At 54.4% G+C, this 21857-nt stretch overlaps 1 protein-coding gene across 6 annotated transcripts in view; it reads right to left on the bottom strand.

Annotated features, from left to right (window-relative positions):
* The window catches only part of NOTCH3 (notch receptor 3), a 56036-nt gene extending 34917 nt beyond the window's left edge, over positions 1–21119 (bottom strand). For 3 of the 6 annotated variants that reach the window (XM_054250475.2, XM_035286014.3, XM_035286013.3), the window contains exons 1-2: positions 6673–6875; positions 3404–3482 (exon numbers count right to left, since the gene is read on the bottom strand). In XM_054250475.2, the coding sequence (XP_054106450.2) occupies positions 3404–3482; positions 6673–6784 (191 nt within the window). In that variant the 5' untranslated portion in view covers positions 6785–6875. Of the gene's footprint in view, positions 1–3403; positions 3483–6672; positions 6876–20859 lie in introns of those variants that run through there. The other 3 variants (XM_078358965.1, XM_078358964.1, XM_078358963.1) reach the window with 2 other exon arrangements.
* Between the last annotated feature and the right edge of the window lie 738 nt (positions 21120–21857).

Genomic DNA, 21857 nt, shown 5'->3' on the forward strand with positions numbered 1-21857 from the left:
GTAGATGTAATTAAATGACAGATGTCAAGATGAGACCATTCTGAATTATACACTTGGGCCCTAAATTCAGTAACAAGGGATCATGCAAGAGAAATGGTCACTACTGTAATCCCAACACTCTGGGAGGTCAAGACAGGACAATCACTTCCAGCCAGAAGTTCAAGACCAGCCTGAGCAACATAGGGAAACCTTTTTTCCACACCCACAAAAAAAAATTAAAAAATTATAGCCGGCTGTGGTGGCGGGAGCCTGTAATCCAAGCTACTCAGGAGGCTGAGGCAGGAGAAACACTTAAACCTGGGAGGTGGAGGTTGCAGTCAGCTGAAAATGCATCACTGCACTCCAGCCTGAGTGACAGAGGGAGACTCCATCTCAAAAAAAAAGGAGAAGAAGAAAGAAAGAAAGACAAACCAATTAACTGGCCATGGTGGCTCATGCCTGTAGCCCCAGCTTCTTGGGAGGCTGAGGCAGGAGGATCGATTTAGCCTGTCACCCAGGCTGGAGTGCAGTGAAGAGAGATCGCTCTACTGCACTCCAGCCTGTGTGACAGAGCAAGACTCTGTCTCAAAAAGAGAGACAGAGAGAGAGAGAGACAGGCAGAAGGAGATGTGAGTGGGAGAAGGAAGAGAAGGAGACAAAGACAAGGGCTGGAGTGAGACAGCCACAAGCTGAGAAACATCTGCAGCCACCGGAAGCTGTCAGCCAGTTCTCCCCTGGGTCCTGGTGGAGAGGCTCAGCCCTGCCCATACCTTGATTTCACACTTTCAGCCTCCAGAACTTCAGGAGAATAAATGACTACTAGTTAAGCTACTTGGTTTGTGGTAATTTGTTAGAGCAGCCATAGGAAGCTAAACCACAGGGCTAAGGGGGATAGAAGGATGGGGTCGAGGAGGTGGAATTCTATTTTCACAGACCTATGAAGTAAGGCTTTAGGGGGAACAGCATTCCAAGCAGAGGGAACAGCAAATGAAAGGTCTCAGACCCCAAGACACAACCACCCAGGCACACACGGGCCCAGAAACCACAGCTACATACCCAGAGGGACACACCAATTGGACGCCATGGCCTGGCAGACACTCAAGATACCAACCCACAGCATCCCACACGGAAATGAGCAACTCTCACTCACAGGGGCGGAAGCAGGTCTCCCACAAACCCTCCACTCCCTTCCCTGGGACATATACAGCCTCCTACGAAAGGATGGGTAGGTGGAGGGTTGGGGTGGAGACACCGCTGTCCGTACCCTCATCTTGGGGAGGGCACTCCTTCAACCTGCAGCCCCTCCCCAAGCCCACCGAGGAGTGTGAGAATTCGGAACTGGGAGGGGTTGGTCTTAAATCTGGAAATCTCCAAGGGGCACCAGCGAGGTCAGAGGGAGGGGCTTGGAGAAGCCACAGGGTCCAAGCTCCGCCCCGACGCGTCCAACCCTCACCCCCCTCTACCTCCCCCTCCCCTGGGGCTGTTGTCCTGCCTCCGGCTCGTCCCAGGCGCCAGCGACTGAACTCAGCGAGCGGCTGACTCAGTCCTTAGCGTCACCCACAAGATCCCCCCCACCCCGGCCCCCAGAGAAACAGGTCGAGGCACGGCCGAGCAAGCGGGGGAGCGGGTGGCGTTGGGAGGGAAGGACGCAGCTACCGCCCCCTCCACCAAGACCCGCAGGGCGACCACTGCGGCCGCGACCGCGCATCGGGAGGGGGCGCGCTGCGCCGGGTGCGGAGGAGAGCCGGTCCCACCGCCAGGCAGGGCGCGACCCGCGCGGGCCCCCTCCCTACGCCCCAGGCAGGTTCCCACGCTCGGCGTCCCGCGCCCCCGCCGACCGGTCGGGCCGGTTCCAGCCCCAGCCCGCGCCCCGCCCCACAGCCTGAGCTTTGGGGGAGACGAAGGGGGGAGCGCAGACTTAGTGGGGGGGGGCACGGCGGGTGAGGCGAGGACTAGAAGAGATAGGGACGAGGTCTATGGAACCTACTGCGGCTGGCGGGGGGGAGTCTTGGGGGATCCATGGGTGGGGTGACAGCTTGGGGCATCCTTGAAAGGACTTGAGGATTTGAGACCAAGAAAGAGACTTGAGGGGGGCGCAAGAAGTGGTTCCCACAGCCCAGCTCGGGGGACCGAACCCGCTCCACTCCGGGAGATCCAGGCTCCGGGCGCCGCGCGCGCCAGTGATTCACCTGTCGAAGGGCGGGGCAGCCGCGGGCGCATTCACCTGTCGGCAGTATTCCAGATGCGGAGCTCCACTGCGCAGGCGCCCGGCTCCTTCGCTCGCCCTCCCAGGTGTGTGACTCTAGGTAAGGTCACACTTATCCCCATCCCGCACCACCATCGCAGACCCCCTCAGCCCCAGGAAACCCCCTCAGTCAGGCTCAGCCGTCCACACAGGTGAGCCGGCGTGGACGCTCCAGTCAAAATAAATGTAGGTGTAATTTCAAAGCGGCTCCTCTGGGTCTAAAATCACCCCAGACCCACCCAGGTTGGGCCTGACCCAGTACTTGGCACACACGATGTTGAATAAATGAATACATTAATGAGTCAGTTAATGGCTACTGCGTGAACTGCTGTTATTAATGATAGCGTGAAAGGAACCATGCATTGCCTCATAACCTTGAGAGACTTCTCCTTATGGCACCTGTTTCCTGTCTCTACCATTATTATTTCTAATAACGCCTACGTGTTGAGCACCTACTGTATTCTGAGCACTTAATGTATGCTGAGTGCATACAGGAAGTTATTGCCCCATTTTCTGGATGCAAACACTGAGGCTCAGAAAGCTTGAATGTTCAAGGTGTCCCAGAGCCCAGAATTCAAACTGAGCTCTGTCTCTGCCCAGCTCTTTCCCAGCCTCTGCTCTGCTCCCTGAAGCCCTCTGCCTTTCCTTGGGATATCTAACAACTAAATGGTTAAGCCCCTTCATAGTCGCCAGGGTGAAGCATTCCCTATCTATTTCACAGGTGATGATCAGAAAGGGAAAGTGACCAACCCAAGATCACACCGCGGACTCAACTAACTGTTGAGAAATGGGAGGGGTGTGGAGGGTGTGAGCCACTGCCATTGGTCCCTGATAGTTTGTTGATTGAATAATATCTGCCTCATGGGGGGGCTTTACATGTGACCCCAGGTGGCCAAAAACTGTGAAGCTGGGATTACTGGGCCCATTTTGCAGACCACGGCATTGAGACGCAAAGACTTTAATTCCTAGCCGGTCAGCAACATGATGTGGGACTTGAACACAGGCCAGGAAGACTGCAGAGCCCCTGCTCAGCTTCCAATGGGGAAAAGAGCGGTTGCCCAAGCCACACACATGTAGGAAGTGGTAGAGGCATCCATGGGGAACACAGAGGCAGAGGGAGAAGACAACCCCTCCCTGCCCCCCACAGGGCCCACTGGTGGCTCTGAGCCAGGCACTCACAGGCAGGCAGCCTCCTGGGAGGGCAGCTGGGTGCAACGACCTCCATTTGCACACGGGCTTCCGTCCAGGCAAGGGGGGCCTGTGTGGGGGGCGAAGGAAGGTTGGGGGTCAGCCAGGTGCCCAGGAACGCCAGTCCTGAGTGACAAACCCCCTCCCTTCCTCGGCCAGGCAACAGCTGCCTGGGGCTGGGGGCGTCTCTGTGGGTGCAGGGAGTCCCCCCACTCACAGTTCCCACGGCCCCCCCGCCCCAGCCCCAGCTGTTGAGGCTGCAGCTGTCCCTGCCAGCTCGAGCCCTGGGAACCACAAAGCAGGGGCGGGCAGGAGGAGGGGCTGTCTTGTGCCAGATGTGGGGGCTCGGGAAGCTGCCAGAGCTAAGATGTTCAGAAGGGGGTGTGCCAAGACAGGAAGTAAGGGTGCTGAGTGTTACAGGGAGGTCTGGGACTTCATGCCCAGTTTCAGGAGTAATAGAGGGAGAAGGGGCAGGGGGCCTAGGGCCATAGGTCTTCCTTTTTTCTGATGGGCATCTACTCCAGCTGCGCAGGCCTGTGTGGTGCTCTGGGGAGAAGGGCCAAGCATGTACCCACTAGTACATGCCTTGCATCTCCAGGGGTAGCCTGCGCTGGGTGTTGCAGGAATAGGGTGTGTGTTGGAGGGAGGGGCAACTGGCACAAGACATGTGCTGCCCTGTCCAATGTCGCCATCCCCCAGGCTGTGTCTCTCTAGGGTGTGGCACAGTCTAACTGTCCTGCCAGACGGGTCCAGGGTGTGGCTGGGTCTGAGCTAGTGGAGAATTGTGTGCAGGTGTGGGGCCATGGTGTGTGTGTCCATGTATGTGCATTCGGAGAGAGGATGATGGAGAGAGGAAGGAAGATGGAGAAAAATGGAAAGACACAAAAGAATGAACTAGAAGCAAATAGACCAGGAGAAGACAGCGAAGTACAGAAAGAAACAGAAAGCAATCTGGCACCGTGGCTCACTCCTGTAATCCCAGCACTTTGGGAGGCTGAGGCAGGCGGATCATCTGAGGTCAGGAGTTCGAGATCAGCCTAGCCAACATGGCAAAACCCACTGTCTACTAAAATACAAAAATTAGCTGTGCGTGGTGTCAGGCACCTGTAATCCCAGCTACTCGGGAGGCTGAGGCAGGAGAATCGCTTGAACCCAGGAGACAGAGGTTGCAGTGAGCCGGATGGCACCATTGCATTCCAGCCTGGGCGACAATAGGGAAACTGTTTCAAAAAAATAAAAAATAAAACAAAATACAAAAATTAGCTGGGTGTGCTGGCAGGTGCCTATAATCCCAGCTACTTGGGAGGCTGAGGCAGGAGAATCACTTGAACCCAGGAGGCAGTTTGCAGTGAGCCAAGATCACACCACTGCACACCAGCCTGGTAACAGAGTGAGACCCCCTCTCAAAAGAGAGAAATAGAAAGCAAAAGGGTGAGTGACAGAATGAGTTGAACTAAACCTGAGTGTGGGTGTATATGATGTATGTCCCCTTCCTCACAGGACAAGCTGATTGGACACTTTCACCCACACCAGGACCTGTGGATTTTCGTGAACTCACACTGTGGGTCCCATAACATGGGCTATGGGCCATGCTGAGCTGTAGGCAATGTGAGGCACCTGTGTGTGAATGCATGGGCTTGTGCGTCAGTCTGCATGTGGCTATGAGCATGCATCTATTGTGTTCCTGTGTGGCTACAAGTGAGACTGTGCATGCATGTCAGCATAGGTGTACCCGTGTGTGTATGAACTGCACACCCATATGGGAGTGCACAGATGTGTGTGCCGTCTGTATGTAGACTGCTGTGCATCTGTGCATGTGAACCGTGTATCTGGGTGTACAGCTGTGTGTTGGTGTGAACGGTGTGTGCATCGGTGTCTGTGTGTGGATTGGCTGTGTCTTCCTCTGCATGTGTGAGCAGGGTCTAAGCATGTCCTTGAATCTTCATCTGTGTGTTGCCTGAGTGTGTGCAGGCAGCGTGCGTGCCACAGCTTACACTGGCGACGCGCAGTATGTGTGATCATACTTGTGTGCATGTATGTCAACGTGTGAGCTGTGTGCTTGCCGCTGGGTGTGTCTTTCCTGAGCCAGGTGTGCATGTCTGCGTGTGCTGTGTGCACGTTTGCATCTCTGTTACGTGACCTAGAGCTGTGTGTGCTAGCAAGTGTGTCACAGGCCATGTGTGTGCCGCGCTGGTCCGGCGGAGGCGGTGGCTCCTGCCCGGTCCTGCCCCGTCCGGGCCCCGGGGCTGGGCTGCCGAGGCCGTTCAATCCCGAAACCCCCACCTCGCCCAGCGCCAAGCCCTACTGGCATCTGGGACCCCTGGCTTGGGCCCTGGGCCCGCGCCCCTCTCCCGCCCACCAGGCTTCCCGTAGCGGTGAGGGGGGTGCCCTCGCAGCCCCCTCCCCGGCCCCGCCGCAGGTCCCGCTTTGTCTGGCAAAGAAAGCGCGAGGCCGGCCGGGGGGAGGGGGGTGTCTAGACGGCGCGGCCATTGTCCCGAGCGGGGGAGGGGAGGGAGAAGAGGAGGAGGGGCGGGGGGCCCCTGGCCCACTGGGGAGGGGCTCGGGCCGCGGGGAGGGGGCGCTGGAGCCGGAGGGGAGCACGTGGGCCCTCGCCCCTTCCGCTCCCCGCTCAGGGGCGGGGTCCCAGGGCCTCCGGGTCCCCGCGACCAGAGGAGGGAGAGGGGCTGCGGGTGGGGGAGGGGGCGCGCGGGCCGCCGAGGCTCCGACTCCGGCTCCGGCTCCGAATCCGGGTCTTGCTGAGCGCCGGCCTGGGAAGTTTTCTCCGAGTTCAGAGCTCCCAGAACTTCGCGCCCCCTCCCCACCCCCTGCCTGGCCCGGCCCGCCCGGGGTGTCGGGGGTTGGGGGGAGCTTTTGTGTGAGAGGTCCCCGGCCTGGGAGTACCTGGACCCCCAATCATAAACTTCCCAGGACTCCAGGCGTGAGTTGGAGGGAAACGAGTCCCCTGGACTCTGTACACCCCCCAACCTCGAGTCTCTGATCCCCGCACTTCGAGCTCACAGTCTCGGGCTCCTGAGTCACTTCATCAGCTCTGATCGCTCTAGGGTCCCTGTTCCTCGAGCCTCTGGGGTCCTTCCCATTCTGAGTCTCAGGGACCGCCAAGACTGGCACGCAGTCTCGGGCTCCTGCGCCCCTTCCCCGACCCTGGCTCCTGCCTCCCGTGAACCCCAGCCCCGGCCTTGGGGGTTCTTGCACTCCCCCTCTGCCGCCCTGGTCCCGTCCGCCAGGTCCTGGCCCCTCACCTGCAGCCCCCGGCCCCGCTAGCAGCAGCAGCAGGGGCAACGCCCGCACGGGTAGCGGTGGCAGTGGCGGCGACATCGGGCGGCGGCAGCGGCCCCGGGCCCCCGGCCCCATGGCGGCCGGCCGCGACCCTCCCCTCCTCCCTCCTTCCCTGGGCTCCGGGCGCGTCCCGGGCCAGCCTCTGCGCCGCCAACTTCGCCAAAGTGAGGCGGCCGGGCCGCCCCGCCCCCAGCCCTCGGAGGCTCGCCACGCCCCGGGGCCGGCCCTGCGCGCCCCCGCCCCCCGCCCGGCCTCCCGGGGTCCCTGCCCACCCTCCGCCAGCACTGCCCGGGACGCGAGGACCCTCGGAAACCCAGGCCGAACATGCAGTGAGACGCTGGCCGAACCCGGAGTGGCAGGCACACACCCAGCCTCTTGAAGGCCCCTGCACCCCATCCCTATCCCCCAATACACACCCAGTGAGGGACACCTCTGGAGTCGGAACAAAACACAGCCCCCTAGAAACCCTGGACACTGAGGCCAGGCACATCCTGAAAGGCCCATGGACCCACAGCCATGGACGCACACTCGAAAGCCCATGCACCAAGCTTCCCCGAGACCCTCTGATCGAAAACACTCACAAACCTAAAATTCAGACAGGACACGGTGGCTCACGCCTGTAACCTTAGCATTTTCGGAGACATAGGCGGGTAGATCACTTGAGGTCAGGAGTTTGAGACCAGCCTGGCCAACATGGCAAAAACCTCTCTACTAAAAATACAAAAATTAGGTGGGCATGGTGGTGCACACCTGTAGTCCCAACTATTTGAGAGGCTGAGGCAGGAAAATCGCTTCAGCCCAGGAGGCAGAGGTTACAGTGAGACAAAATTATGCCACTACACTCCAGCCTGGGCAACACAGCAAGACCCTGACTCAAATCAACACAAACAAACAAACAAAAAACGCTAAAACCTACTTAGCCAGGTCAGTAGCCTAGGATGACATTTGCAGCCTCAGACCTCAGATACATGCTCAGAGTCACATGCACACACACCCTTCTTACTCTCAGCCCTCCCAGAAAGCAACCCACTTCCTCCTCACTACCCAGTATGACCCTCAAAGGTTCACCCCAGCCCCCTAGTCCCTCCCCCCATTCCCCACACAGCTTTGTCCCTTAGCCCATGGGGCTCAATTTAATCAATTCTCTTTTCTTTTTTCTTTTTTCTTCCTTGAAATAGGGTCTCCTTCTGTCACCCAGGGTGGAGTGCAGTGGCCTGACATTGACCCACTGCAACCTCTACCTCCCAGGTTTAAGCGATTCTTCATGCCTATAATCCCAGCACTTTGGGAGGAGGCAGGAGGATCATCTGAGGCCAGGAGTTGAAAATCAGTCTGGGCAACATAGCAAGACCTCCACCTCTACAAAAAGTTAAAAGAAAATTACTGGGCGCGGTGGCTCAAGCCTGTAATCCCAGCACTTTGGGAGGCCGAGGCAGGTGGATCACGAGGTCAAGAGATCGAGACCATCCTGGTCAATGTGGTGAAACCCCGTCTCTACTAAAAATACAAAAAATTAGCTGGGCATGGTGGCGCGTGCCTGTAATCCCAGCTACTCAGGAGGCTGAGGCAGGAGAATTGCCTGAACCCAGGAGGCGGAGGTTGCGGTGAGCCGAGATCGCGCCATTGCACTCCAGCCTGGGTAACAAGAGCGAAACTCCGTCTGAAAGAAAGAAAGAAAGAAAGAAAGAAAGAAAGAAAGAGAGAGAGAGAGAGAGAGAGAGAGAGAGAGAGAGAGAGAGAGAGAGAGAGAAAGAAAGAAAGAAAGAAAGAAAGAAAGAAAGAAAGAAAGAAAGAAAGAAAGAAAGAAAGAAAGAAAGAAAATTAACAGGATGTAGTGGTGAGCACCTGTAGTCCCAGCTACTTGGGAGGCTGAAGTGGGAGAATCACTTGAGCCTGGGTGTCACTGCACTTCAGCCTGAGCAACAGAGCAACACCTCACCACAAAACAAAAGCAAATGAGAGTTGCAGAATAGCATGAACAACCTGTATAAACCCTTTGTCCAAGGCCAGGCGCAGTGGCTCATACCTGTAATCCCAGCACTTCAGGAGGCTGAGGCAGGCGAATCATCTGAGGTCGGGGGTTCAAGACCAGCCTGACCAACATGGAGAAACCCCATCTCTACTAAAAATGCAAAAAAATTAGGCAGGCGTGGCGGCACATGCCTGTAATCCCAGCTACTGGGGAGGCTACAAGGAGAATCACTTGAACCTGGGAGGTGGAGGTTGCAGCGACCCTAAATCATGCCATTGTACTCCAGCCTGGGCAACAAGAGCAAAATTCTGTCTCAAAAAAAAAAAAACCCTTTGTCCAGATTCACCAACCACCCACATTTTGCCACATTTGCCATATATATGTGTACATATATACACATATATATGTACATATATAATATACATATGTATATATGCATTTTTTGGCTACATGATTTGAGAGCAAATTGAAGTGGGAAGATCGCTTGAGCACAGGAGGTTGAGGTTGCAGTGAGCTGTGATCATGCCACTCCACTCCAGTCTGGATAATGGAGCAAGACCCTGTGTTACAATAAATAAATAAATAAATCTTTATTTATTTATTTATTTATTTATTTGCTGGCCCAGGATCTAATGCTGCATCATGCAGGATCTGGGTTCACTGCAACCTCCACCGCCCAGGTTCAAGTGATTCTCCTGCCTAAGCCTCCTGAGTAACTGGAACTACAGACACTCACCACCACACCCAGCTAATTTTTGTATTTCTAATAGTTGATCATTCCAGTATTTTGTAAAAATACAAAAAAAAATTTTTTTTTTTTTTGAGATGAAGTTTCGCTGTTGTTACCCAGGCTGGAGTGCAATGTCACAATCTTGGCTCACCGCAACCTCCACCTCCTGGGTTCAAGCAATTCTCGTGCCTCAGCCTCCCGCATAGCTGGGACTACAGGCACGCACCACCATGCCCAGCTAATTTTTGTATTTTTAGTAGAGACAAGGTTTCACCTTGTTAACCAGGATGGTCTTGATCTCTTGACCTCATGATCTACCCGCCTCAGCCTCCCAAAGTGCTGGGATTATAGGTGTGAGCCACTGCGCCCGGCCAAAAAAAAATTTGTATTTTTAATTGAGTCTCACCATGTTGACCAGGCCAGTCTTGAACTCCTGACAATGTGATCCACCTGCCTTGGCCTCCCAAAGTGCTGGGACTACAGGCATGAATCACCACGACCGACTGGATGGATGATTTTTAAAGGCTGAAAGAGAAGAAGGCAAAGAAGACAGAGAAGGATTGTCAAAGAGAGGAGACAGCCAGACACAGTGGCTCACGCCTGTAATCACACTCCAGGAGGCAGATGCCAGAGGATCACCTGAGCAAAGGAGCAACATAGTGAAATCCCATCTCTATAAAAAATTTTAAGGCGGGAAAAGAAAAAGAAAAGAAAAGAAAAAAAAATTTAAAATTATCTGGGTATGGGCGAATATTGGTAGTCCTAGCTCCTTAAGAGTCTGAGGTTAAGTATTGCTTGAGCCCAGGAGTTCCAGGCTGCAGTGAGCTATGATCACACCACTGCACTCCAACCTGGGCAACAGAGCTGTCTCAAAAAGAGAGAGAAAGAGCTAAGGATGAAAGCTGAATGACTGACCAGGAGCTAGGATCAGTGACAACCCCTGGTCTTGCCCTGGCTTCTAAGAGGGCAGGAGCTGAAGATGTTCTATAATTTCCATCTTACAGGTGCAGACGCATTGCTTAGAGAAGACAGGTGGGGTGAGGTGGCTCACACCTGTAATCCCAGCACTTTAGGAGGCAGAAGAGGGTGGATCGCCCGAGGTCAGGAGTTTGAGAGCAGCCTGGTAAACATGATGAAACCCCATCTCTACTAAAATAAAAATTAGCTGGGCATGGTGGCAGGTGCCTGTAATCCCAGCTACTCAGAAGGTTGAGGCAGGAGAATCACTTGAACCTGGAAGGCAGAAGTTGTAGTGAGGTGAGATCGTGCCACTGCACTCCAGCCCGGGCAATAAGGGTGAAACTCTATCTCAAAAAAAAAAAAAAAAAAAAAGTGACTCACTACAGGCTTTCCAGAAGAAAAGTCAGTTATGGCAGTGTATGCCTATAGTCCCAGCTACTCGGGAGACTGAGGCAGGAGGATAATTTGAGCCCAGTCTGCGGTGCACTATGATCATGGCACTGCACTCCAGCCTTGGAGCAAGACTGTCTCAAAAGGAAAAAAAAAATGGCCGGGCACAGTGAAGCACACCTGTAATCTCAGAATTTTGGGAGGCTGAGGTGGGAGGATCACTTGAGCTCAGTTTCAGACCAGACTGGGTGACATAGTAAGATTCTGTCTCTATAAAAAATGAAACAATTAGCTGGGTGTTGTTACCCAGGCTGGACCTGTAGTCCCAGCTACTCAGGAGGCTGAGGGAGAAGGATCATTGAGCCTAGCGTTCGAGACCAGCCTGGGCAACATAGTGAGATCCTGTATACCTGTGGTCCCAGCTACGTTGGCAGCTGAGGCGGGAGGATCACTCCAGTCCAGGAGTGCCAGCCTTCAGTGAGCCATGCTCGTACCACTACACTGCAGCCTGGGCAACATAGTGAGATCCTGTATACCTGTGGTCCCAGCTACGTTGGCAGCTGAGGCGGGAGGATCACTCCAGTCCAGGAGTGCCAGCCTTCAGTGAGTCATGCTCGTACCACTACACTACAGCCTGGGCAACAGAGTGACCCTCTGAAAACAAAAAAAGAAAGACAAAGAAAAAACATGCCAGGTGCAGTGGATCATGCCTGTAATCCCAACACTTTGGGAGGCCAAGGCGGGCGGATCACAAGGTCAGGAGTTCAAGACCAGCCTGGCCAATATGGTGAAACCCATCTCTACTAAAAATACTAAAATGAGGGCATGGTGGCACATGCCTGTAATCCCAGCTACTCAGGAGGCTGAGGCAGGAGAATCACTTGAACTCAGGAGTCGGAGGTTGCAGTGAGCCAACCTCCACCACTGTACTCCAGACTGGGCGACAGAGCGAAACTCTGTCTCAAAAAAAAGGAAGAAAAAGAAAAAAAACTGAACCTGGGTCTCTCTCAGTGACTCCAGGCCACATGGAGCACAGGGGCAGGGTAGGGGTTGGACAGAGGAAAAAACAAAACTTGCCTAAGAAGGGGCGCACACTGACTCATAGAGGCTGTGCTTCGTCAACATGCCCACGGGGCAGGCACAGATCTAGTCCTGCGTCATGCCCACCACCCGGGAAGGAAATCCAAGACCCTCAGTCCTGCTTTCAGGACCCTTGGGCCAGGACTGATCTTCTTCCTAACCCTCCCCACAATGCCCCTCCAAAAAAACATCGACACCTCATGTCAAACTCCATCTGCACCCAGCAGGCCTTGAGCTCCCACGGCCTTTGTCTGGGTGCTTCCCTCTGCCTGCGGCACCCAGCTGCACAGAAAGACCCTCCTGCTTCCTCCCCAAACAGGAACTCACAGCAAATGTGCCCTCTTCAAAATTCATATTCTTCCAGCTGGAGGGAATGCTCTGCTGTTTCTCACACAGGGCACCCTTTTCCCCATGCTGCTTTCTTTCTTTTTTTTTTTTTCTTGAGACATTTTCATTCTCTGTCACCCAGGTTGCAGTGCAGTGGCACAATCTTGGCTCACTGCAACATCTGCCTCCTGGGTTCAAGCGACGCTACAGCCTTAGCCTCCCGTGGAATTACAGGTGCCCGCCACCACACCCAGCTAATTTTTATATTTTTAGTAGAGACGAGGTTTCACCATGTTGGTCAGGCTGGTCTCAAACTCCTGACCTCAAGTGATCCACCCACCTTGGCCTCCCAAAGTGCTGGGATTACAGACATGAGCCACCATGCCTGGCCTGCTCTCTTTCTTTCTTATTTATTTATTTTAATTTTTAATTAATTAATTTTTTTGTTAGGCATTTTTTTCTTTTTCTTTTTCTCTCTTTTTTTTTGGAGACAAAGTTTTACTTTTGTTGCCCAGGCTGGAGTGTAGTGGTGCCATCTCAGCTCACTGCAACCTCCGCCTCCCGGCTTCAAGTGGTTCTCCTGCCTCAGCCTCCGGAGTATCTGGGATTTACAGGCATGTGTCACCATGACCTGATAATTTTGTATTTTTAGTAGAGACTTGTTTCTCCACGTTGGTCAGACTTCTCTCAAACCCCTGACCTCAGGTGATCTGCCCGCCTCAGCCTCCCAAAGTGCTGGGATTACAGGCATGAGTCACTGCGCCCAGCCCTGTTTATTTATCTTTTTATAGAGAGACAGGGTCTCATTCTATAGTCCAGGCTGGAGTGCAGTGGCAGGATCACGGCTCACTGCAGGCTTGACCTCCCAGGCTTCAGCCAGCCTCTCACCTCAGCCACTATGCCCTGCTAATTTTTGTGTTTTTTGTAGACATGGGAGTCTCGCTATATTGGCCAGGCTGATCTTGAACTCCTGAGCTCAAGCAATCCTCCCACTCTTGGTCTCCCACAGTACTGGGATTATAGGCCTGAGCCACTGTGCCCAGCCCCCTATTTCTGTTTCTGGTTTCCTCCCATCCATTCTTCAGGGATCCCACTCCAGAAAGTCCTCCCTGCCCCTCAGTCTTCACCCCTCTGTCCCTGACACTCCAGCTCTCCCAGTGCCCTTTTTGCCCATGGCTCAACCTTATTCACAAGGGGTTGGGGGTGCCTGTATCTTGGTGTGTTCCCTATTTAAAGACTGAGGGCTGGATGGGTACAGTGACTCACGCCTGTCATCCCAGCACTTTGGGAGGCCGAGGCAGGTGGATCACCTGAGGTCACGAGTTCAAGACTAGCCTGAGCAACATGGTAAAACCCTGTGTCTACAAAAAATAAAGAAATTAGCTGGGTGTGCTGGTGTACCTGCAGTCCCAGCAAATTGGGAGGCTGAGGTGGGAGGATCTATTTGAGCCTGGGGGGTGGTGGAGGGTACAGTGAGCTGAGATTGTGCCCCTGCACTCCAGCCTGGGTGACAGACTGAGACCCTGTCTCAAAACAAAAACAAAAAACAAAAAAAGACTGAGAGCTCCTTGGGGGTTAGGCAGAGGATGAGGCTTCTCAAGGGTCCTAGCACCTCCCAGCATGGGGTAAGCACAAAGCACTGACATGGGACAGTTTTGTGACTTAGGAAGGCACTGAAGGATCTGGGAGGCCCAGCCCAGAAGAGCCACTTCAGGGGGCTCAAATCACTCTCTTCAGTATAATTTTGCAGACGGGGGTGGTCTATGGTTCCACAGAAGGGTCTAGGGATTGAGGAGCAAAGCTAGGGCCCACAAGGAAGACCAGCTCCTCCTCTCACCCATCTGAGAAAGGGCTTCTTTTTTTGAGATAGAGTCTTGATCTATCGCCCAGGTTGGAATGCAATGGCTCACTCCAGCCTACGCCTCCTGGGTTTAGGCGATTCTCCTGCCTCAGCCTCCTGAGTAGCTGGGACTACAGGCACGTGCCACCACGCCCAGCTAATTTTTGTATTTTTCATAGAGATGAGGTTTCACTATGTTGGCCAGGCTGGTCTCAAACTCCTGCCCTCATGATCTGCCTGCCTCAGCCTCCCAAAGTGTTGGGATTACAGGCATGAGCCACAACACCTAGTATTTTTTTTTTTTTTTTGAGACGGAGTGTCATTCTGTCACCTAGGCTGGTGTGCAAGTGACTCGATCTCAGCTCACTGCAACCTCCACATCCCAGGTTCAAGCAATTGAGAAAAAGCTTTCTGCTGGAATGGATGCTGTAGGAGGTGCTGAGCTCCTCATCACTAGGAGCAACCAAGGACTCTGGACACACATTTCACTAGGCAGGAAGTTCCGAGTCTGTGACTTGCTGGTACAACTCACCCTGGATTGTGGGAGATGGGGCATTAACAGTGAAAACACAGGCAGATGATGACACAGGGGAATGTAGACTAAAAGAAGAGAGACCTGGCCGGGGACGGTAGCTCGTGCCTGTAATTCCAGCACTTTGGGATGCCGAGACAGACTGATCGTTTGAGATCAGAAGTTCGAGCCCAGCCTGGCCAACATGGCAAAGCCCCATCTCTACTAAAAATACCAAAGTTAGTCATGCCTGGTGGCAGGTGCTACTCGGGAGGCTGAGGCAAAAGAATCACTTGGACCTGGGAGGTGAAGGTTTCAGGGAGCAGAGATAGAGCCGCTGCATTCCAGCCTGGGCAACAGAGCAAGATTCTGTCCCAAGAAGAAAAGAAAAAAGACCCAGGTTGGGCACGGTGGCTCATGCCTGTAATCCTAGCGCTTTGGGAGGCTGAGGCGGGTATCATGAGGTCAGAAGATCGAGACCATCTTGGCTAACATGGTGATATGCCGTCTCTACTAAAAATACAAAAAATTAGCCAGGTGTGGTGGCACACACCTGTAGTCCCAGCTACTTGGGAGGCTGAGGCAGGAGAATCGCTTAAACCCAGGAGGTGGAGATTGTAGTGAGCCAAGATTGTGCCACTACACTCCAGCCTGGGCAACAAGAGCAAAACCCCATCTCAAAAAGAAGAAGGAGAAGAAGAAGAACTACAAAGTACCCGCTCCCCAGATGGGGTCTCAGCTGTGGGTTTCTGCCACTGCCCTCCAGCCACGGTGGTGGGACCCACCCAAGGTGTCCAGATCCCTAGGAGACAGGGCAGTCGGGGCAACCCTTCCCATGGCCTCGCAGCCCGTGGCGGAACAGTTCCCAACGTGGTGGGGGTAGGCTAGATCCCCCTCCCTGGCCCCTGCTGGCTGCCTTGGCTGAGGACTGCATTTCTCCTTCATGAGCTCAGTCCCTGGGGACGTGGGACCTGGGGCCAGGCCAAGACACAGCTGCCGGCCCCACTGACCAGGAACCTGAGAATGTGCCCTTGGCTTCTTCTCTTGGGATTGCAGTCCCGCCCTCTGTGCGGAAGCTGAGGCCAGGTCCTCGAGTCAGGCAGTGGGCTGTGGGAGCCCAGTGAGAACCAGCAGGGGTGAGGGCAGTTGGGTGTGGGCCTTGGGCAAGTGTGGGGAGGCTGGACCCAGCCATATCACCTGGACACTGCTTCCCTGGGACACTCAGATGCTTGAACCTTCCATGGCTCCCCGTTGCCTGGAGCGACACAATTCCTCTTCACCTCATCAGCTTTATTTGCCTGCTGCTCAGACTTGCCAGGCTTTGCATGCAAGTTCCCACTGGTAGGAACATGCTTCACACTTGTAATCCCAGCACTTTGGGAGGCTGAGGCAGATAGATCACCTGAGATTGGGAGTTCAAGATCAGCCTGACCAACATGGAGAAACCCTGTCTCTACTAAAAATACAAAATTAGCCAGGTGTTGGTAGTGCATGCCATGTAGTCCCATCTACTCCCAAGGCTGAGGCAGGGGGATCACTTGAGCCTGGAGTTTGAGGCTGCAGAGAGCTATGATTGTGCCACTGCACTCCCACCTGGGCAACAGAGCAAGACTCTGTCTCAAAAAAATAAAAATAATAATATACCGGGCATGGTGGCGCATGCCTGTAATCCCAGCACTATGGAAGGCCAAGGCGGGCAGATCACAAGGTCAAGAGATCGCCATCCTGGCCAACATGGGGAAAACCCGTCTCTACTAAAAATACAGAAATTAGCTGGGTGTGGTAGAATGCACCTGTAATCCCAGCTACTCAGGAGGCTGAGCTGAGAGAATCACTTGAACTTGGGACGTGGAGGTTGCAGTGAGCCGAGATCATGCCACTGCACTCCAGCCTGGTGACAGAGCAAGACTCCATCTCAAAAATAATAATAATACTAAAGAGGCCAGGTGTGGTGGCTCATGCCTGTAGTCCCAGCATTTTGGGAGGCTGAGGCGGGCGGACTGCCTAAGGTCAGGAGTTCAAGACCAGCCTGGTCAACATGGTGAAACCCTGTCTCTACTAAAAATGCAAAAATTAGCTGGGCATGGCGGTGGACACCTGTAATCCCAGCTATTCGGGAGGCTGAGGCAGGAGAATCGCTTGAACCTGGGAGGTGAAGATTGCCGTGAGACGAGATCGTGCCACCACACTCCAGCCTGATGACAGAGGGAGACTCCATATCAAAAGAAAAGAAAAGGAAAGGAAAAAACCAAAACCCAAACAGAACCATTGAAACAAGATAGTTAAATGGGAAGGAGAGAGGGGGAGGTCACCTAAAGGAGGAGAGGAGCCTGCAAGGCAAACAGCGGGGCAGGGGGTTAAGGGGTGGGTGTTCTAGGCAGAGGGAACAGCAAGTGCAAAGGCCCAGAGGAGGAAGGACGCATAGGTGAGAGGAACATCGAGGAAGCCTGGGTGCTGGGTGCAGAATGAGCATAGGTGGGGAGATCAGGGAAGAGGGTGGGGCTCACTCCCAAGGGGCCAGCGGGTCTGGGATTCTAGCCTAAGCACAGTGAAGCCACTGGAGGGCTTTAGCACAAGAAGCTGATCTGACTTAGTTTAGAAAATTTAGAACAATCACTTTGTGTTTTTTTGGTTTTGTGGAGGCAGAGTCTAGCTCTGTCGCCCAGGCTGGAGTGCAATGGTACAATCTCAGCTCACTGCAACCTCCACCTCCTAGATTTCCAGTGACTCTCATGCCTCAGCCTCCCAAGTAGCTGGGACTACAGATGCACACCACCATATCCAGATAATATTTTTGAAACAGAGTTTCACTCTTGTCACCCAGGCTGGAGTGCAACAGTGTGATCTCGACTCACTTTAGCCTCCGCCTCCTGGGTTCAAGCGATTCTCCTGCCTCAGCCTCCCAAGTAGCTGGGATTGCAGGCACCCGTCACCATGCCTGGCTAGCTTTTGTATTTTTAGTAGAGATAAGGTTTCCCCATGTTGGCCAGGCTGGTCTTGAACTCCTAACCTCAAATGATTCATCTGCCTTGGCCTCCCAGAGTTCTGAGATTACACACATGAGCCACCACGCCTGGTCGAAAAGAATCACTTTGCAAAGTCTAACATTCTTTTCTCCCAGGGAGCCTTTCCTGGGGCTTCACACAGCGTCCATCAGGGCTCTGATGACTCCCCGTAATCCTGCCCGGCTCGCCCATCAGATTCCAAGATAGGTGGGCAACTGTCTTGCTTAGTGCGGAGTCCCCAACATCCAGCACAGAGCTTGATGCACAGTAACTGAAAGCATTGTCAACTGAATGAATGAATAAATTGAGACCTAATCGTGTCTAGGGCCAGCCCTCGAGATCTCCTGAGCCCCCCTGTACGGACACAGACAGAGTCAGCCTCTACAGAATCAGGGGCTAGGTCAGAGGAAAAGACTGGGGGTGTTAGGGCTTCCCAAGGGAGGTGTGTGAGAACTGATGGAGAAGAAAAGGAAGTGGAGGGAAGAGAACTCACTCATTTATTTTATTTATTTATTTTAGAGATGGAGTCTTGCTCTGTATCCCAGGCTGGAGTGCAGTGGCGTGATCTCGGTTCACTGCGTGATCTTGGTTCACTGCAACCTCCATTTCCCTGGTCCTGGTTCAAGCAATTCTGCCTTAGCCTCCCGAGTAGCTGCCATTACAGGCATGCACCACCATGCTCAGCTGTATTTTTAGTAGAGACAGGGTTTCATTTGGCCAGGCTGGTCTTGAACTCCTGATCTGCCTGCCTTGGCCTCCCAAAGTGCTATGATTACAGCTGTGAGCCACCGTGCCTGGCATTTTTTTTTTCTTTTTTTCTTTTTTTGAGACAGAGTCTCACGTTCCATCGCCAGGTGCCAGGTTGGAGTGCAGTGGCACGATCTCTGCTCACTGCAACCTCCGCCTCCCAGGTTTAAGCAATTCTCCTTCCTCAGCCTCCCGAGTAGCTGGGACTACAGGCATGTGTCACCCTGCCCAGCTAACTTTTGTATTTTTAGTAGAGACGGGGTTTCACCATGTTGGCCAGGATGGTCTCGATCTGTTGACTTCATGACCTACCCACCTCGGCCTCCCAAAATGCTGGGATTCCAGGTGTGAGCCACCACACCCGGCCTTTTTTTTTTTTTCTTTTAGATGGAGTCTCCCTGTGTCGCCCAGGCTGGAGTGCAATGGTGAGATCTCAGCTTACTGCAACCTCCAACTCCTTGGTTCAAGCAATTCTCCTGCCTCAGCCTCCCGAGTAGCTGGGATTACAGGCACAGGCCACCATGCCCAGCTAATTTTTGTATTTTTAGTAGAGACAGGGTTTCACCATGTTGGCCAGGATGGTCTCGATCTCCTGACCTCAGGTGATCCACTTGCCTTGGCCTCCCAAAGTGCCGGGATTACGGGCGTGAGCCACCGCGCCCGGCCTTCTCAGGGGCTTTTGACTCCAGGAACTACATCCCTATTCCCTAACACTCCTCCCTCCTCCATTCCTGGGGCATCACATTTGCCTGGTTCACCTCCTATCTTTGTGGCCTCACTCCTGTGCCTGTCTCTGAGGTGTTGGGGGCCCTCAGGAGTCAGTCTCGAGTCTTGTTCTCCACTTTGCTCTAGGGAGACTTCACCCTGGCTCCCAGCTTCAGAGCCTCTCTGCTCCACAATACATCGATTCTTGCTGGGCTTTTTTTTTTTTTGAGATGGAGTTTCGCTCTTGTTACCCAGGCTGGAGTGCAATGGTGTGGCGGCTCACCCCAACCTCCACCTCCTGGGTTCAGGCAATTCTCCTGCCTCAGCCTCCGGAGTAGCTGGGATTACAGGCACGCGCCATCATGCCCAGCTAATTGTTTGTATTTTTAGTAGAGACGGGGTTTCACCATGTTGACCAGCATGGTCTCAATCTGTTGACCTCGTGATCCACCCGCCTCGGCCTCCCAAAGTGCTGGGATAACAGGCTTGAGCCACCGCGCCCGGCCTGCTGGGCTTTTTTATTTAAACGGAGTCTCACCCTGTCACCCAGGCTGGAGTGCAATGGCGAAATCTTGGCTCACTGCCACCTCTGTCTCCCAGGTTCAAGAGATTCTCTTGCCTCAGTCTCCCGAGTAGCTGGGATTACAGGTGTCCGCCACCACACCCAGCTAATTTTTTGTGTCTTTAGTAGAAATGGGAGTTTCACCATATTTGCCAGGCTGGTCTCGAACTTCTAACCTCGTGATCCACCCACCTGGGCCTCCCAAAGTGCTGGGATGCTGGGCTATTTTTGTCTTTAGCCCATAATATGCTTCTAGGTCCCCACCCCGGGATCCAGCCCCATCAGACTGAATATATCCCAAACCTGCCTCAGTACCTTCTCAGCGTATCTGGTCCTCTTTCAATGCCTGGATTTGAGTGTGTTTCTCCACTGCCTGGACCACGCCCATTCCCCCTCTGAGGCCTCCCCACCCTCCGTCTGCCTCTCTGGTCCGGCCTTTTCACCACCCCTCAAGTAACATTCCAGACACACAGATCTGTCCGAGACCCTCCCTTGGTGGCCTGGGAAGCCTTTTACAGTCCCACGTCTTCCTATCCCAAACCTTCCTCCCAGTCTCACGGAAACGCTAAATCATCCCTGCGTGGGTGGCTTCTGTGGGTCGGAGCCCAGCTTTGCAAAGTTCAGCTCCAAGACTGCTTCCTCCAAGGAGCCTTCCCTCCCTCCCCCAGGTAAGTGCTCCTCCCAGTTGCTCTTTCTGCCCGGGCCTGACCACACCCTTCAGGCAGTGTCTGAGCCGGGCTTTGTCTTCCACCACCTCTCCTGGAACTGGTGGCAGGGACAGACGAATGAATGAATGAATGGGTAGTGAGAATTCTACTACTGAACCACCAATGCAGCTCTCTGAGTGAGTGAGTGAGTGATGGAAAGTGGTCTGGAGGCAGAGAGACAGACTGGCCGATCTTGGAAGGAACCCCAGCCTGATCCCGCGAGGTCCCAGCTCCCGCCCGAAAAGTTGCGCGCGCTAAGGCCTTGAGCCGGGGGGAGGGGGGGGGAAACGCGCCGGGATTGGCTCAGGCAGGGGGAGGCGGGTCTATGACGACACACGAGTTTCTATTGGCTCATTCGCCAGGAATCTGCCCAATCGACGGGATCGCCTTCAGAAGACCCCGCCTCCCTCACGCCCTCCCGCAGCCGCGGAGGCGGAAGTAGGCGCCTTTCCGTCGTCCTAGCAACCGTCAGCGGACCCCTGTCGCCCGGGCAACTGTCCCAGGCCTCCCGTCAGCCTTTGCCTGGGCCCCTCCGGTCACCCGGACAACCGCTACCCGTTCCGGTCAACCATCAACCCGTCCCCCGTCACCCTGGCAACCGTCGCCGGACCTACCGCCCCCTGGACACCGTCCTGGTCCAGTCCGCCGACCTCCTCGCCCCAAATCTCCGCCGCGGGCTCGGAAGTCTCGGGGCCCCGCGTCTCAAGGGTTCCCTCCTCCTCCCGCCCGTCTCCTCGCCTCCCTGGGGCGGGGGACTTTGCTCCTACACTGGCAGGGGGCCCCGGGTTGGGCCAGGCCCCGGGGGTCCCTGCTCGGTCGGGACAGTAGGACCGCCCTGTGCTGTGGCCGCACGCAGCCCGCTGCAGGCCTCGGCGCTCGCACTCTTCCGTGGGGCTGTCAAACCGCCACAGGGAGCTCTTCAAAATGCAAGACATGTCCCTCCCCTGCTGAAAAACCTCCCCGGCTCCGCTTGAGAACCGAATCCAAGCTCCTGGCAGTCCCGGGCGGTTCTGGCTGTGTGGCCTCTTCTCTGAAGCCTCCTTACTCACTCTGTTAGCAAACCCGTGGCCTGCGTGTTGTGACTCCAGTGACCCGAGGTTCTTCCAGCCTGGGACCTGCCTAGTCACTGCTTCCCACTCCCCCAAAAAAGTGCATCCCAAGATGGGCGCGGTGGCTCGTGCCTGAAGTCCCAGCACTTTGGAAGGCTGAGGTGGGAGGATCACTTGAGCCCAGGAATTTGAGACCAGCCTGGGCAACATAGTGAGACCTCTGTCTCTATAAAACAAATTTTGGGAGGCCAAGGCAGGCGGATTCCTTGAGGTCAGGAGTTCGAGATCAACTTGGCCAACATGGTAAAACTCCATCTCTACTAAAAATACAAAAATTAGCCAGGCGTGGTGGAGCATGCCGATAGTCCTAGCTACTGGGGAGGCTGAGACAGGAGAATCGCTTGAACCCAGGAGGTGGAGGTTGCAGTGAGCCACTGCACTCTAGCCTGGGCAACAGAGCAAGACTCCATTCTCAAAAAGAATTTTTTGAAAAATTAGCCTGGCATGGTGGTGTGTCCCTATCGTCGCAGCTACTTGGGAGGCCGAAGCAGGAGGATTGATTG

The sequence above is a fragment of the Callithrix jacchus genome, chromosome 22 (genome assembly GCF_049354715.1).
Source record: "Callithrix jacchus isolate 240 chromosome 22, calJac240_pri, whole genome shotgun sequence".
Taxonomy (NCBI): domain Eukaryota; kingdom Metazoa; phylum Chordata; class Mammalia; order Primates; family Cebidae; genus Callithrix; species Callithrix jacchus.